General features: G+C 36.4%; 1 protein-coding gene across 1 annotated transcript in view; it reads left to right on the top strand.

The window, feature by feature from the left end:
• The window catches only part of ADGRL4 (adhesion G protein-coupled receptor L4), a 99857-nt gene that overhangs the window by 41851 nt on the left and 43379 nt on the right, over positions 1–14627 (top strand). The window contains exon 3 of the mRNA XM_047794292.1: positions 10619–10771. Within this exon, the coding sequence (XP_047650248.1) occupies positions 10619–10771 (153 nt within the window). The remainder of the gene's footprint in view (positions 1–10618; positions 10772–14627) is intronic.

Here is a 14627-nt window from a genome sequence, read left to right on the forward strand (position 1 = left end):
TGTGGCTCCAATTTGACCCCATATGCCATGGGTGTGGCCCTGAGAAAAAAGAAAAAAACCAAGAAACGGGGGACACAGAGAGGCTTTTGTAACCAGAAAGGCCCCACAGGATCTGATTGGTTTCGGTCCCCTCTCTTCTTTGATTCTTATCAATCCTAAGGGGAATGGGGGGGCAGGCAAGAAAGGGGTAGAGAGACTAGATTTATCATAAACTCAGTAGGGGAGCTCAGTTTTAGGGAGATTAGTTTTAAGCTTGTATGATTTTTCTATCATAGATTTGATTTTCCCCTTGAATATATATCCCTTTAATGATTAGAAACAGAAGTCAATAAAACCAGCTTCTTGAAAACCATTTCGTAACCATCACTCAAGTACCATAAAGGCTATATATAAGAGTATTGTTCACTCTTACTATTACAGTGGGTAGATACAATGAAATGAAGAAAGTTCAGAATAACTTATTTATAATTTGAAATAACTGTATGAGGCTTGTGTGTGTGTGTGTCACAGGAACAAGAGACATGGTTTCCAGTGTCTAGAGAAGAAAGATAGTTTATTTTTCTTCTCTTTGTCTTCTCTGCTTGTTTGCTATAAAATGTGTATTTTAATAATTTTTTTTTTGGTCTCTTTTTTTTGTTGTTGTTGTTGTTATTGTTGTTGTTGTTGTTGTTGCTATTTCTTGGGCCGCTCCCGCGGCATATGGAGGTTCCCAGGCTAGGGGTTGAATTGGAGCAGTAGCCACCGGCCTACGCCAGAGCCACAGCAACGCAGGATCCGAGCCGTGTCTACAACCTACACCACAGCTCAGGGCAACGCCGGATCGTTAACCCACTGAGCAAGGGCAGGGACCGAACCCGCAACCTCATGGTTCCTAATCGGATTCGTTAACCACTGCGCCACGACGGGAACTCCCGTATTTTAATAATTCTGACAAAGAGAGGACCAAAAAAAACAACAGTAGTATAACAGGAGAATATAATTTCCCTAGGAAAAATAAGTAAATGCAAAAACAGCAACAGAGCCCATCCTACACGTAGTTTTTGCCTGGTTTATGGATCCTTTGCAAAATAGGATCCATGGTCAAAGGCACACTTTTCCTTCCAGAAAACTTTCAAGTGAAACTTGTCGCTTCCAACAATTTAAAAAACACATTTCCACTAAACATGTTATTTTTTCAGATAATAAATACCCAGCATGAACACTTTCTTTTTACATAATTCTACTTTCTTTACCATGGTGCATTCTGACATTTTGCATTGAATGTTTCCGACTTTTCCTTTACTAAATTGGACTTTAATAATTTTATGGTCATGGGAAACATACATTTATCCTACGTTTTATAACCAACAGTGATAAAGGAGGAAGTACATCTTCTGTTTTGGATTTATTGTTTTTAATCCGTCTTCTTAATATAGTTCAGTGTATGTCAGTATGTTTATGTGGAAGCATGGGTTATGTGTATATTGCACTCATCTTCCAGCTTCAGGTGCAAAAAGACATTCCTGGGGGGAAGAAAGATATAATTCTGTCTCCCCTTTGATACCTTTCTTTTCTTGTATAGTGGTTGGTAATGACAGTTCCAGTGTGGAAACAATAACTCCATTACTTTTCTTGACTGACTGAACCCATTTCTAGTTTCATTGCAGCCCTCCATTTTTTTCTTTCCTTCCGCTGACCTTTTCCTCCTCTTTACCTCCATAGCTATATGTTTACCTTCATATTCCCCAGAAAAATACAAGCCATAGGAAGTCCATAATTGAGGGGGTTCCTAAGGATGATTTTTCTAAGTTCATTAGAGAATGCTGAGTTTGAGAAGAGAATTACCCGTGCTCCTGAAAACAAATGAGCCCAGCAGGCTGCCTGGGGGAGAAATAGAACAAAAAGCTTCTGCGTTGCTCCACCTTTGACTTAGAAGGCCTGTTTCACAAGAAATCACATAATGGTTATAGTCATTTTAGTGTTCAAATTTACGGAGCAATCCTGGCAATCATGTCCAGAGGGAAAATGTGTGTAAGAGTGATGCTGCTGTTAAAGTTCTGTGCCTTTCAAGTTGTTAGAATCCATTTGAGCCCAGCCAATCATATTTCAAGGGCTAGAAAAAGAGAGGTGAATATCTTCTCCTTTTTAATTATTTTTCCCCATCTGTGGTCAATAGATGGAAAAAATGGAATGCAAATTAAAATCTCGTTCACATTCTGGAATGCCAGTGGCTTATAAAGCCAGGGAAAGTCTACCTTATTATACAGAAAATAGTATAATTATATGGCTTGTTGCCAAAAATGTGTCATTACTAGGGTACTCCATATCACTCATGAATTTAGAGAATTAGGTGCCCACTGCTTATGCGCTGTTTAGAAAATACACTTTACCAAATACACCTCATTCTACCCAGTAGTCTTAAGTATAAAAGCCATGTCCAGTGGATTCCCTCTCTAAACGAGCATGATTTAACCCATCTGAGCTTTAGCCTCCTAGGTAAAATGGGAATGGTGTTAACCATTGTGTTATTGTAATGATTCAATAAAATAAAATAAGCCATCTAGCAGAATGCCTGAAAAATGTTTGTTTTCCCTCGTTTCAGATAATTAAGTAGAAAGCATGCTGATCCTAGTTTTTAATTTAAGCCACAATTTCTAAATGAGTAACTAACTATCAACCCTAGCAACAAGCCGCCCCAGAATATATTGAGTGAAGTTATTTCTCCATTAAGTAAAGTCTGATGATAGTCATCCTTTCCTCCTGCATTTAGTCTGAAATTCTTCGCAAGTGTTTAGACCATGTCTGCCTGCAGATTCTTGCCTCCATTCTCACACTTAGTGTTCAACAGTATAGTTCTCCTCTAAAGTAGGACGCTCCTTCAGGCTTCAGGCATCTGGCTGAGGTCTTTTCTTTGTCCAAATGGATTATCAGAACCCCTTTTGCTTGTCTAAATTCTTCTTATACTTCACTGCCTGGCTTAAGCATGCACTTCTCTTTTAAACCTTCTCTGCAAATAATCTTCACCCTTTTATCCTGAAAACTTGCTGAAGATATCACCTCTGAGTAACCACCGTGCTGCTAAACAACTCGTTTATTTGCTACACAGAGTACAGTCTGATAATTGAGGTTTTCATCTGTCTTCTGATAATTGAGGTTTTCATCTGAATCCTGCTATGTTGCAGACTGTGTGTTCCTTTGTTCTTGCAATGCTAACTCAACTCAGTGTGTTAGACGTGAACCAGTAAGAATTTTTTTTGAAAGAGTACTAAATATTTCTCACTAACCATTTTGGGTAATTTTTTAAAAAAATTATCTTCTGTTTAACTGTGTTAATAACAAATATTTCCAATCATAGCCTAATCTCAATATTTATTTTATAAACCTACAAAAGGGATTAAATGTAGAATCACAGAGAGTGGGTAACATAGCTGATACATTGTTTTAAACAATGTAAAGAAGAATGCAAAAGAAGCAGGCTTATATTTTCCTATATTATACCTACTCAAAGAAAGTTTCTCCTCAAAACTTAGTTATCGTGAAGCTGGACACTGGAAAGGTTAAGGGTATTTAAATAATTCAAATTTATATATTACTTTACTAAGATAATTTTTTGCCCATCTCCACTATCTTGGGGGAAGAGAGGAGGTTACTTTCAGATAAGTGGTATTTTAAGGAACAAGATTTGAGTCAGACTGTTTAGGGAATTCATCCATATTGTATATCCAGTCCAGAAGACAGGGAGGTTGATAAGGAAATGTTTTTATTTCCAAATTCTTGATAAAAGAAGCTAAGAGGTCAAGGGCTCAAAACCACATAAGAGGGAGAGACACAAAAATTAGTGTCAATCTTTGTTTTTTTCCTGCTGATTTATGTGTTACCCAAGACTTAAAAGCATGTTGGAGTCAAATAACACATTGGTATATTAATTTGTTTTCAGAAACACAATCAGGTGAAAGTGGCTCGTTTTCTTGAACTCTGACCAATATCTCAGACCTAGTGAATTCTTTTTCTCTGTATTTTTGCATATCATTTTTATAGCTATAGACCACAGGGATACAATCTTCATCATTCTCTGTATTACCAATAATTGATTTGAGAGCACAATTCCTGTTAAAGTTAATATAAACTGCTCCCAGTATGCTATGAAGGGAGTCAAATTTTGAGGTAAAAATTGAAACTTTTATTTTAATAGGAACTCAATTATGTGCTCCTATGTTAACGTGCTTTAGAATGTGAACTCTGACAGCAGGGCCCAGATCCTGACTTTTTGATTAATTTTTACTTATTTCCCAGTATAGACCTACTCACATTTGGGAACTGGGAAACTCCATAAATATTTGAGTAACTGAATGATTGGATCCAACCCAGTGTATATGAAATATTTTTCTTTAACTTAATTTAGATGCTTCTGTGTCAATTTGTGAGATATTCTCAGGCAATTTTAATAAACTGGTCTAATTTATTTTGAGTGCATAGAAGAAAATATTTATTTGCTTTCTGAGTATATATTTACATATAGTCATCTGAAGTTGCATAATATCTCTGTATACAGAATAGATAAATTAATAATTAAATACACATGTTAATAAAGTACTGACTCTTCAGCATCTTACGTAATAGCCATTTATAATTTCTTTTACTTTATTATCATATTTTCAGCAATTTTCCTCAATTCTAACTTTAGCTTCGGGGTGATAAATGCCTGGTCAAATGCTAAATCGTAAATCAAGTGTTTTAAATATGCTTTTAAAAATGTTTTTCATTTTAAATCCTCTAAGTGAGGTCTGTACTTCCCTATATCATAAGTCACACCACCTTCTATTGCCTGGCATCAGGTAGAGTCAAACTGTAAGTTACCTACCTGCCTGTCCTAAGCAAGCTTTTGAGAGCTCAGCCTTTGCACTTACATGACTCCAAGTTGTTGACCTCTAGGGGGCGCGCATGTCTCCAAGTTGTTGACCTCTAGGGGGCGCTCAAAACCCTTCTCTCGGTGCTCTGCCTTTCTAGTCACCCCAGAATAAATCAGGTCACGTGCTGGGCATTTGAACTTTCAAGGAGACAAGGGATAAGAACTGAAAATGTTAGAGAGGTGCCTATGGGAAAGTGAAAAGAGGCCTGATGCCATAACATGAAAATATATTAGGTGTGCAGCCTGACCTAGCTATTCTCTGGACACTGGAAAGAATAATCATGCTTCCCAGGGACCAACCAGTTTTTCTCATGAACTGGTTTTTCCAAGCAGTTAAAATGACCCTGTGCCAAAAGTAGAGATTTGGCTGTGTGTTCTGAGCAAGGTATTCTAGGTGCTGCTCACTTCCTTTGTTTTAGGGACAGGCCTGCCTCAGACCTGGGAAAGGACTCTGACACAGGGTCCTGCCAGTCTTACCAGGAGACAGATCTGAACTGAAGGGGGTCCTCAGAGTAATGAAGGTCTTACATTTGTTGAGCTTGGGACCTCATGGATAACAATCAAGATCAGGTTTCAAATGTTGAAAAGTCTGTTTCCAGAGACCTAGTGTGAGTAGATTGTATTTTTTCCACATCATAAAATGAAATAACACCATCTTGTTGATGTTTGGGATAATTTCTAATAGCATGGAATAATTCTTAGTAAAACGAAGTTAATATTAAAATATCAAAATGAAATTCTATGTAAAGTCATATACAAAAGTAGAAATTCTGCATCATCTGAATCATCCTTAAAATGGAGGTGCCTTAAAGGATGAGTGGTTATTTTTGTGTAATAACATTACAGATAAGTTTTATTTTCTTTCTTTTTCTTCAGTGTCCTTTCAATAAATTTTCGTGAACAGCATTGAATTATTGGCATTTTAAAAATCAATTAGGAGTAAACTAGTTTTTATCTATTTTTTTATTTAGTATGGATCTATTTTATCCATACTAATGGAATCCTGGATTTTTTGAGATCATACATTATAGATTCTTTACAAACATTTATTGTTATACATGTGTAGGGATGAGCAGTTCAAACTGGTTCCCAAGCTTTATTTTTAAAATTTTTGTTAGTTTATTTTTTGTCCACACCTGTGGCACATGGAATTCCTGGGCCAGGGTTCAAACCCACGCCAGAGCAGCAACCCAAGCTGCAGCAGTGACAACAATGGATCTTTAACCCAATGAGCCACAGGGGAGCTCCCTGCTTCCCGAACTTTAGAAGCTCACTTCTACATAGTGAAGGGATAAGTCTCTGTGACTTATGAAGGACCTTACAGAACATGTTAAAGGCCAGGCAGCAGTTAAGAATTTTAAGCAGGGTGTAACTGGATCAGATTTTTAGTATCATAAATAACAATAATAATAAATAATATTTTTAAATAATAAGATTAGCACCCCTGTATATGGTGCTTACTACCAGGCTCAGTGTTGTCTGCACACTATCCCCCTTTTAATTCTCTTAACAACCTTTTGAGGTTATCACAATGTATTTTCCATTTTACAGTAATCTTCCTATCACAGTGACCAGCACATAATAAACACTCAATAAATGATAGCTATTATGAACCCTTTTTATAACGTGATATTTAAGAAAAATGAGATCACTTTGACGTTCAGAATACCCAAGGCTTGAGTCAGACCGTGCCACTTATTAGCTGTGTGCCTTTAGGCAAGGTAATCTAACCTTTTATATTTCAGTTTTCTTATTTGTAAAATGGAGATGACGCCTGCCTCCTAGGGTTTATATGAGGATTAAAATGCAAGGCAGGTCGTAGCGATGAAGGGCTTAGTGCCTGGTTCATAGGGAGGCTTCAATGAATGGCAGTAATCGTGTCAGTCAGAAGACAGTGTCAGTCATGCCTCAGAGAGGATCGCCCTGGAAACTACAAGGTAGGAAACTCCCTGCAGTCAAGTGGGAAGCGAAAAGACATCAGTTGTGTGTTCTCTGCCCACAACATCTTTTAACTTTTCCATCATAGGTAACATTACATCCAAAAAGAACTATGTCAAGATAAACCTCATCCTTCCAAAATTCAATGAAAGCTTTTCTGAGCTCTTTCCCTACTCACGTGAAATGAGCTCATCATGTGCCCTGTGTTTGTCTTTCACCATTTCATGCTCTTCTTTGCTTGCATCTCCATCCTCCCTTCAAGATGCTCAAGTGCTGGAGAGCAGAGTCAGAGTCATGGCTTTTCTTTTATCCTCCATCAGAGACACAATACCAAAATATTGAAATAAATTTTAAAATACATAAATGATTGGCCAAGGTAAGGAAAAATGCTGCCACTGCAGCGAATGCAACTAATTTAAATCATATTTAGTGATTTAGGAAATTGCAATAACCTAAAAAAATTCAATGTTATCTTCCCTTTTGTGTTCCAGTCAATTTATGAAGGTTTATTATTAATCAAAATTATTTTCTAATATTTATGAAATTCTTTATAAATATGGAGTTCCCGTCGTGGCTCAGTGGTTAACGAATCCAACTAGGAGTCATGAGGTGGCGGGTTCCATCCCTGGCCTTGCTCAGTGGGTTAAGGATCCGGCGTTGCCATGAGCTGTGGTATAGGTTGCAGATGCGGCTCGGATCCCGCGTTGCTGTGGGTCTGGTCTAGTCTGGCAGCTACAGCTCCCATTAGACCCCTAGTCTGGGAACCACCATATGCCAGGGAGCGGCCTTAGAAAAGACAAAAAAAAATTTTTGTAAATATACACATATATAAGTAGGTAAGTATCACTATACTTTATGTAAGTATCATTATACTTGTAAAGAATAGGTATGGCCAAGCACTCTGCCTGTTCAAAATCGCTTCTTCTTGGGCACACAGCTGGCCAATAGCCACCAGCCTCCCTTGTAGTTAGATATGGAATTCAAATGAATTCTAGTAAATGCAATGTGGATAAAAGTGATTGGAGGAGTCCCTGTTGTGGTGCATCAGTAATGAACCCAGCCAGGATCCATGAGGATGCGGGTTCAATCCCTGGCCTTGCTCAGTTGTTTAAAGATCCAACATTGCCGTGAGCTGTGGTATAGATAGCAGAAGTGGCTTGGATCCTGAATTGCTGTGGCTGTAGTGTAGGCTGGCAGCCGTATCTCCAATTTAATCCCTACCTAGCCGGGGAACTTTCATATGTGGCAGGAGTGGTTCTTAAAAAAAAAAAAAAAAGTGATTGGAGTCATTTATGGCCGTGGCTTGTAACTCTCTTATGCTCTATTTAACCCCAATTCCACACCCAACTGAATTCTGCCAGCTTGGAGATCATATGGGGTGATAAACCCATCACATGAAGCCAGTCTCAATCCCTGAACCATCTTAGAAGAGACCACACCATTGACCTGTACACTAGTCCTGGTCTCTGACTAGAGAAGCAAATAATCTTTCATTACGTGGAGCCATTCATTATGTTTTTGAATACATTTGTAGAAGTTGACCTATTAATATAATATGCCAACATATGAATATTAAAACATATAAAACATAAAAATACTAAAATAAAGTTATGGAATAGAACTACATGGGCTGAATATCTTGAAAGGATAAAGTCTGCAAATCTTACCTAACCTGTCTATGGCAGTCATCTTTGAAAATAGAAAAAAGAGCAATTCACCTCTAGCTGGCTGTCATATATACTTTTATATCTGCAATGTTTGAAAATGACTAAGTGGAAATAAAATTTAAGATTAAATATAAAGTTTTCTATTTTCCATCTACAGTCTCTGCCTTAATATCTTTCCTTCTCTCAAAATAGACCCATAATTCATTAGATACGATCTTATATTTTTGCTTTTGAAATGATCCTCACAGAGGCAGTAGGATGCAACAGTTAAGAGAAAAATCTTTGGGACCGAACTACTTGGCTCTGTAACTAAATGACTTTTTGACCTTGACAAGTTCCTTTTCCTTCTCAATGGCTGATTTTCCTCATCAGTTAAAGCGAATAATGATGGCACCTTAGAACTTATGTAAGGATTAAGTGAGTTAATATATACAAAAAATTTAGAAAAATCTCCAGCCCTTAGTTATCAATCTATATGTCCAGTAACCTGTATATAAATTAAATGTTATACAGATCTCCTTTAAAAGTCAAGTAACCTTGGTTTGATAGAATGGAGAATAAAAACTCAAGAAATTTTCCAAACTTGACTTGTACAGCTATTCCCCTATGATTTTTCCCTGTGACATCTCATTATGCTTCCCTCCACCTTCAGAATCATCCTAATGCACCCTTATGCTTGCATATTTGCCCCAAACTTTGTCTTCCTTTTTGTGATCCTAGGGCTTCCCTAAGAAACTAGAACAAACTTGGTGGTTGCAAGAACCCACATTTATTCTCTCATAGTTCCGGAGTTGAGAAGCCTGAAATCTAGGAGCGGGAAGGTCCATGCTCCCTCCTGTGGTCTACAGAAGAATCTTCACTTAGGCCTTTCTAGCTTCCAGTGGTCTTTATCTATCCTTGTCATTCCTTGGCTTGCAACTGCATCACTTCAATTTCTGCTCTGTCATCACATAGTCTTGTCCTCTGTGGCTCCATGTCTGAATTTCCTCCATTATATGGACACCACTCTTGAGGCCCTTCTAATTCAGTATGACTTCTTCTTAACTTGATTATTTATGCAAAGGTCCCATTTCTCAGTAAGGTCACCCTCACAGACGCTGGGAATTTGGACTTGGAGTATATCATTTTGGGAAACACAGTTCAACCTATAGCAGGATCTAATTTCTCCATCTACCCATCATGATCACTTCTGAGAAATGCTTTCTATTTATTTATTTGAAATCTTCTTTCTGATTTTTAAAAATAACCTATATCTTTTCTGATAAATTACATTATAAAGGTATAAGGGTAAAGACCATGGATCATGATAAAATTACTTTTGTATTTGTGTACTGTGTACTCTTCCATAGGACAAAGCAATGTGTAAGGTAATAAATACATTAATGAATAAATGAATGGATGCAAACCTAGTAATGCAAAAATTCTTCTGAGGAGTAAGTGTTCAAAAATAAATGGCACATGATTAGAGAGTATCAATTTGTAATATCTGATTTCTCATTTTTAACTTAGAGTAAGCTTTTGACTGATTGTAAAGACTATCATACATTCACAAATAAAATATTCTTGACATTATAATAATTAAACTGTATTTTAAAATTTGAAAAATAATCCAATATAGAGTCAATAGTTAGGTTTAGCGCTTTCAAAGTAAAACATTCTATTTTTCTTTGCAGCTACAAAGGTTTCACTTTTTTTGTGTGTATGTCTTTTTTTGTTTTCTAGGGCCACACCCACAGCCTATGGAGAGTCCCAGGCTAGGAGTCGAATCTAAGCTGTAGCCACCAGTCTGTGCCAGAGCCACAGCAACACAGGATCTGAGCCATGTCTGTGACCCACACCACAGCTCACGGTAACCCAGATCCTTAACCCACTGTGCGAGGCCAGGGATCGAACCGGCAACGTCATGGTTGCTAGTCAGATTCGTTAACCACTGAGCCACGATGGGAACTTCAAAGGTTTCACTTTTAAACTCAGATAAAACAGGTGTGGAATGTGGGTTCTTTAGTATTAATTTTTCATGGAAATAACTATCACATTACAGACAAAAGGTCTCAAACACTGATGGAAATATTAGGGATTCATCTCAATTATATAAAAATAATATTGTCAATTGATATGTCCACAGATGATAACGAGTGTGGAAATTTAACCCAGTCCTGTGGTGAAAATGCTAACTGCACAAACACAGAGGGAAGTTACTATTGTATGTGTGAACCTGGTTTCAGATCCAGCAATAACCAAGACAAGTTCATCACTAATGATGGAACCAGCTGCATAGGTAAGTTCAACTAACTTAAAAGATCTGTAGCTATCTCATTGCTTATTACCTCAGAAATTAAATAACATTCAAACCAAATTCTATCAGCCCTTGATTGTATCCCAGTTGTCAGTACTTTCAGAAACTTCCTCAATTCCTTTAGTTCTCCAATGTTGTATCAGTTACTGTGGAATATTTATCCAAGGATATAAGAAATAGATTTTTTTTAGATTATCAAGTAGTTTAGCAAGGAAATGATAAAGTTATGAGATCTATCATGGTGGCAAATAACAGAATAAATGTTTATACTATTTAAAAATTATCATTTATAATGATCAATTTATAATTACCGTTTATAGCACCAGATATTGATGGTTTTATAAATATGCACTCTGAGGTGGGCCCTATGTTTTCCCTAGAAAATGTTCAGATAGGCATTACTTGTGAAAGAACTTTACTAGTGCTTTTACTGCTAATTGCTGAAAGTTAATCACCCTTAAGAATTGCATTAAGCAAATCAAAACTACAGTGAGGTACACTACCTCACAGCAGTCAGAATGGTAATCATGAAAGAAAGAGTCTATAAACAAATGTTGGAGAGGGTGTGGAGAAAAAGCAACCCTCCCACACTGTTTCTGGGAATGTAAATTGGGTGTAATAAATGTAATAAATTGGGTGCAGCAAAAATAGAAAACAGTATGGAGCTTCCTCCAAAACTACAAACATAGTTGCCATATGATCCAGCAGCCCACTCCTGGGCCTATACCCATGTATCTTCAGAAAGATACATGCACCCCTGTATTCAGAGAAGCACTATTTACAATAGCCAAGTCATGGAAAAAACCTAAATGTCTATCAACAGATGAATGGATAAAGAAGATGTGATACACACCCACATACACACACAAATGGACTATTACTCAAGCATAAAAACACTGAAATAATGTCATTTGCAGCAACATGCATGGACCTAGAGATTATCATACTAAGTGAAGTCATAAAAAGAAAAATCCCTAAGATATAACTTACATGTGGAGTCTAAAATAGAACACAGATGTACATATTTACAAAACAGAAACAGATATACAGACATAGAGAGCTAAAGGGAAGGGGAAATAGGAGAGGGTAGAACTGGGGAGTTTGGGATTAGCAGATACAAGCTAGTATGTATAGGATGGATAAACAACAAGGTCCCACTATATAACACAGGGAATATTTATTCAATATCCCATGATAAACCATAATGGAAAAGAATAAAGCATATTACATATATGTAATATGTATATATGTATATGAGTCACTTTGCCATACAGCAGAAATTAACATTGTAAATCAACTGTACTTCAGAAAAATAAGAAAATGATCTGTATTCAGTTTTTCTGAAACTGGAGTCCTATTTAGAAAATCATCACAGATTTACTAAAATATCCTCCGGAGGACACTTCAAGTCAGTCTCTAAGTAAAATATTATAAATATTGTAAGTCTGAAGATAGTACCGATATGTTAATGTCTTTCGATTGTATTTTGGTCATATATTTAATTTATCAGATCCTATAGTCTGAGGGGAAAAAAAAAGATTCTTTAGAAACCTCAAAAGATGAACAATTTTCAGAGACAAATTCTCTGGAGCCAGAGACGTTAACTTTGAAAAGAAGTTATAAACCATCGTCATCATGGTTTCTAAAAAATTGTTCAGTTTGCCAACATCAGGTATAATTCATTATGATCGATAATAGTCTACAAAATAAACAGATGAACTGAGGCCCTGAGAGTTTAATCCTATCACATAGCCAGAGGTAAATATGAGACTTGAATTCAGGACTGTATTTTCAACACAGACAGGAGTCATGTGCTGCTTCTACCATCCATAGTTAGGTAAAAGAGAGACATCAAACTTAATCTAGATCGCACTAAAGCCTTTGATGAACTCCTAGTGAGATTCTCATCATTAAACTAAGGAGAAGTCTGGCAATGCTCTTATTACCGTACATACATGATAAGTTAGGAGATAATATTCAAAGAGAATTTATCAGTAAAATGTCTGTATCAAAGAAATTATCCTTTTCCATGGACTGATGGTCCATAGCATTTTCTTTGCTATGTAAACAAGTGAGATTTTGTTCTCCTATTATAGACAAGGAAAGTGAAGGGTGATTCCAGAATCACACATTTAGGATAGAGGAGAGATGAGAATCACAGGCATGTATCTAGAAAGCCATTGGTATTTCCACAGGGAACTTAGGTGAGTGGCATGGATCTGAATCATGCAAATGCAGTGAATCAAGCTTTACAACAGCAATCATGAGTTAAAATATGAGAAAATAACGCTCTTTCTGTTGAACAATAATATTGTCCCTAGTGTTCGTAGCAAACATATTTATTGGAATCTAGCATTACAATATATTCAAGAAATTGGAATCTATGAAGCTCTGCCCAGAAGACATGTCGTACCTCACTCTTTGTTCCTCTCAAATCAACACTCCTGTCTCTATTTTAGAACATTATGTGTGTGTTTATTTTACCTTTAGGAGTTCAGTGCTAACTATGTAACTCAATAAGCTTTACTAGAAAAGTTCCAGTTAATGAAGAAATCTAACTTAGAACATCTTAATCCCTGGAATTTAATAAACTTTTAACTGTGCATTCATCCCCTCTTGTGTCTAGAAGACATCTGTTTTTTCATCTGATCGTGTTTACTTTTAATACGCCTCAATTCACAAAGGGCTGTATTTCTCTGTCTTCCTTAAAAGTAAAGAATTCCTATTTAGAAAAAAAGAGAATTACAGACACAGGGAAAACACAACACACAAAGATGTTTGAAAGCCAACATTTTACAGGGTACAATACGTTTGTAATTTAAGACTCTGGATGCTCTTTCGTTATTGACGATACCGTGGAAGGGCCCTATGTTTTTGCTAATTCTGTTTTTAACAATTTGAAGTAATCAGTAAGCAAAATAACTTATATTAAAACCCAGTACCCAAATATTTGAGTCCTCCAGTTTTTACCTCTTTTGTGTGATGGATTAGTCAGTGAAAAAAAGTCATTCTCTAGAAAATTGTTATTCCTCCTTAAGGTTGTCCTTAACGATTAACTTTTTTTTTTTTTTTTTTCAGAAGCAGAGCGGCTTTTTCTTTTTTTTTTTTTTTTCTTTTCTTTTTTTCCCTAGTCTTGTAGTAATTTTCATCGGGCACTATGATAATCCTCAGGGAATTCGAACAGAGACTATAATTCTATTTCATTTTTATCTTAGTGTATCACCTTGTAGTGTATTGCTTCTGATTTGAAAGTTTAGCTGATCTTTAAATTTGACATGTCTGGTAATTGTAGTCATTAAGAAGCCCTATAAATACATAATGAAAAACTCCAATTCAGGGCAAGAAATGACCCAAGCAAACTTTTTATCTTTAATCTATATTCAAATACTGTCTTCCACCGATGAGGTGATTTTGTAACAGAAGGCTTTGAGTGAGATTTAGCATCATGCCTATTTGCCTTCTTCTTGGAATCTCAGTAAAAAAACTCCAGATGCCAGCTCCCAAGAGTCCTTGTCCCAGACTCTCATTTCACAAGTGGAGACACTGAAGCATCAGATAGTAAAGTGACTCTCCCACAACTAAATGAGTAGAACCCAAGAACTTCTTCATGTTTTCTGTATGCTTAAGAGCAGCGTGGACTACTTGTAATTTTTTATGTCCTATTGCCTTGGGTACTCTGATAAGCACGGTTTTGCTTTGAATAATATTAACATTCAATTTTGTTTTGCAAATTACTTCCAGTAATTGAACATTTTATCTTTTCTTTACAGTCTGTGAGTTGAACAACATTAGAAAATTCAGTTATTGATGAGAATTATAAAAATCAAAGCAATCATAT

This window comes from Phacochoerus africanus, chromosome 8, assembly GCF_016906955.1.
Source record: "Phacochoerus africanus isolate WHEZ1 chromosome 8, ROS_Pafr_v1, whole genome shotgun sequence".
In the NCBI taxonomy this organism is placed as follows: Eukaryota; Metazoa; Chordata; class Mammalia; order Artiodactyla; family Suidae; genus Phacochoerus; species Phacochoerus africanus.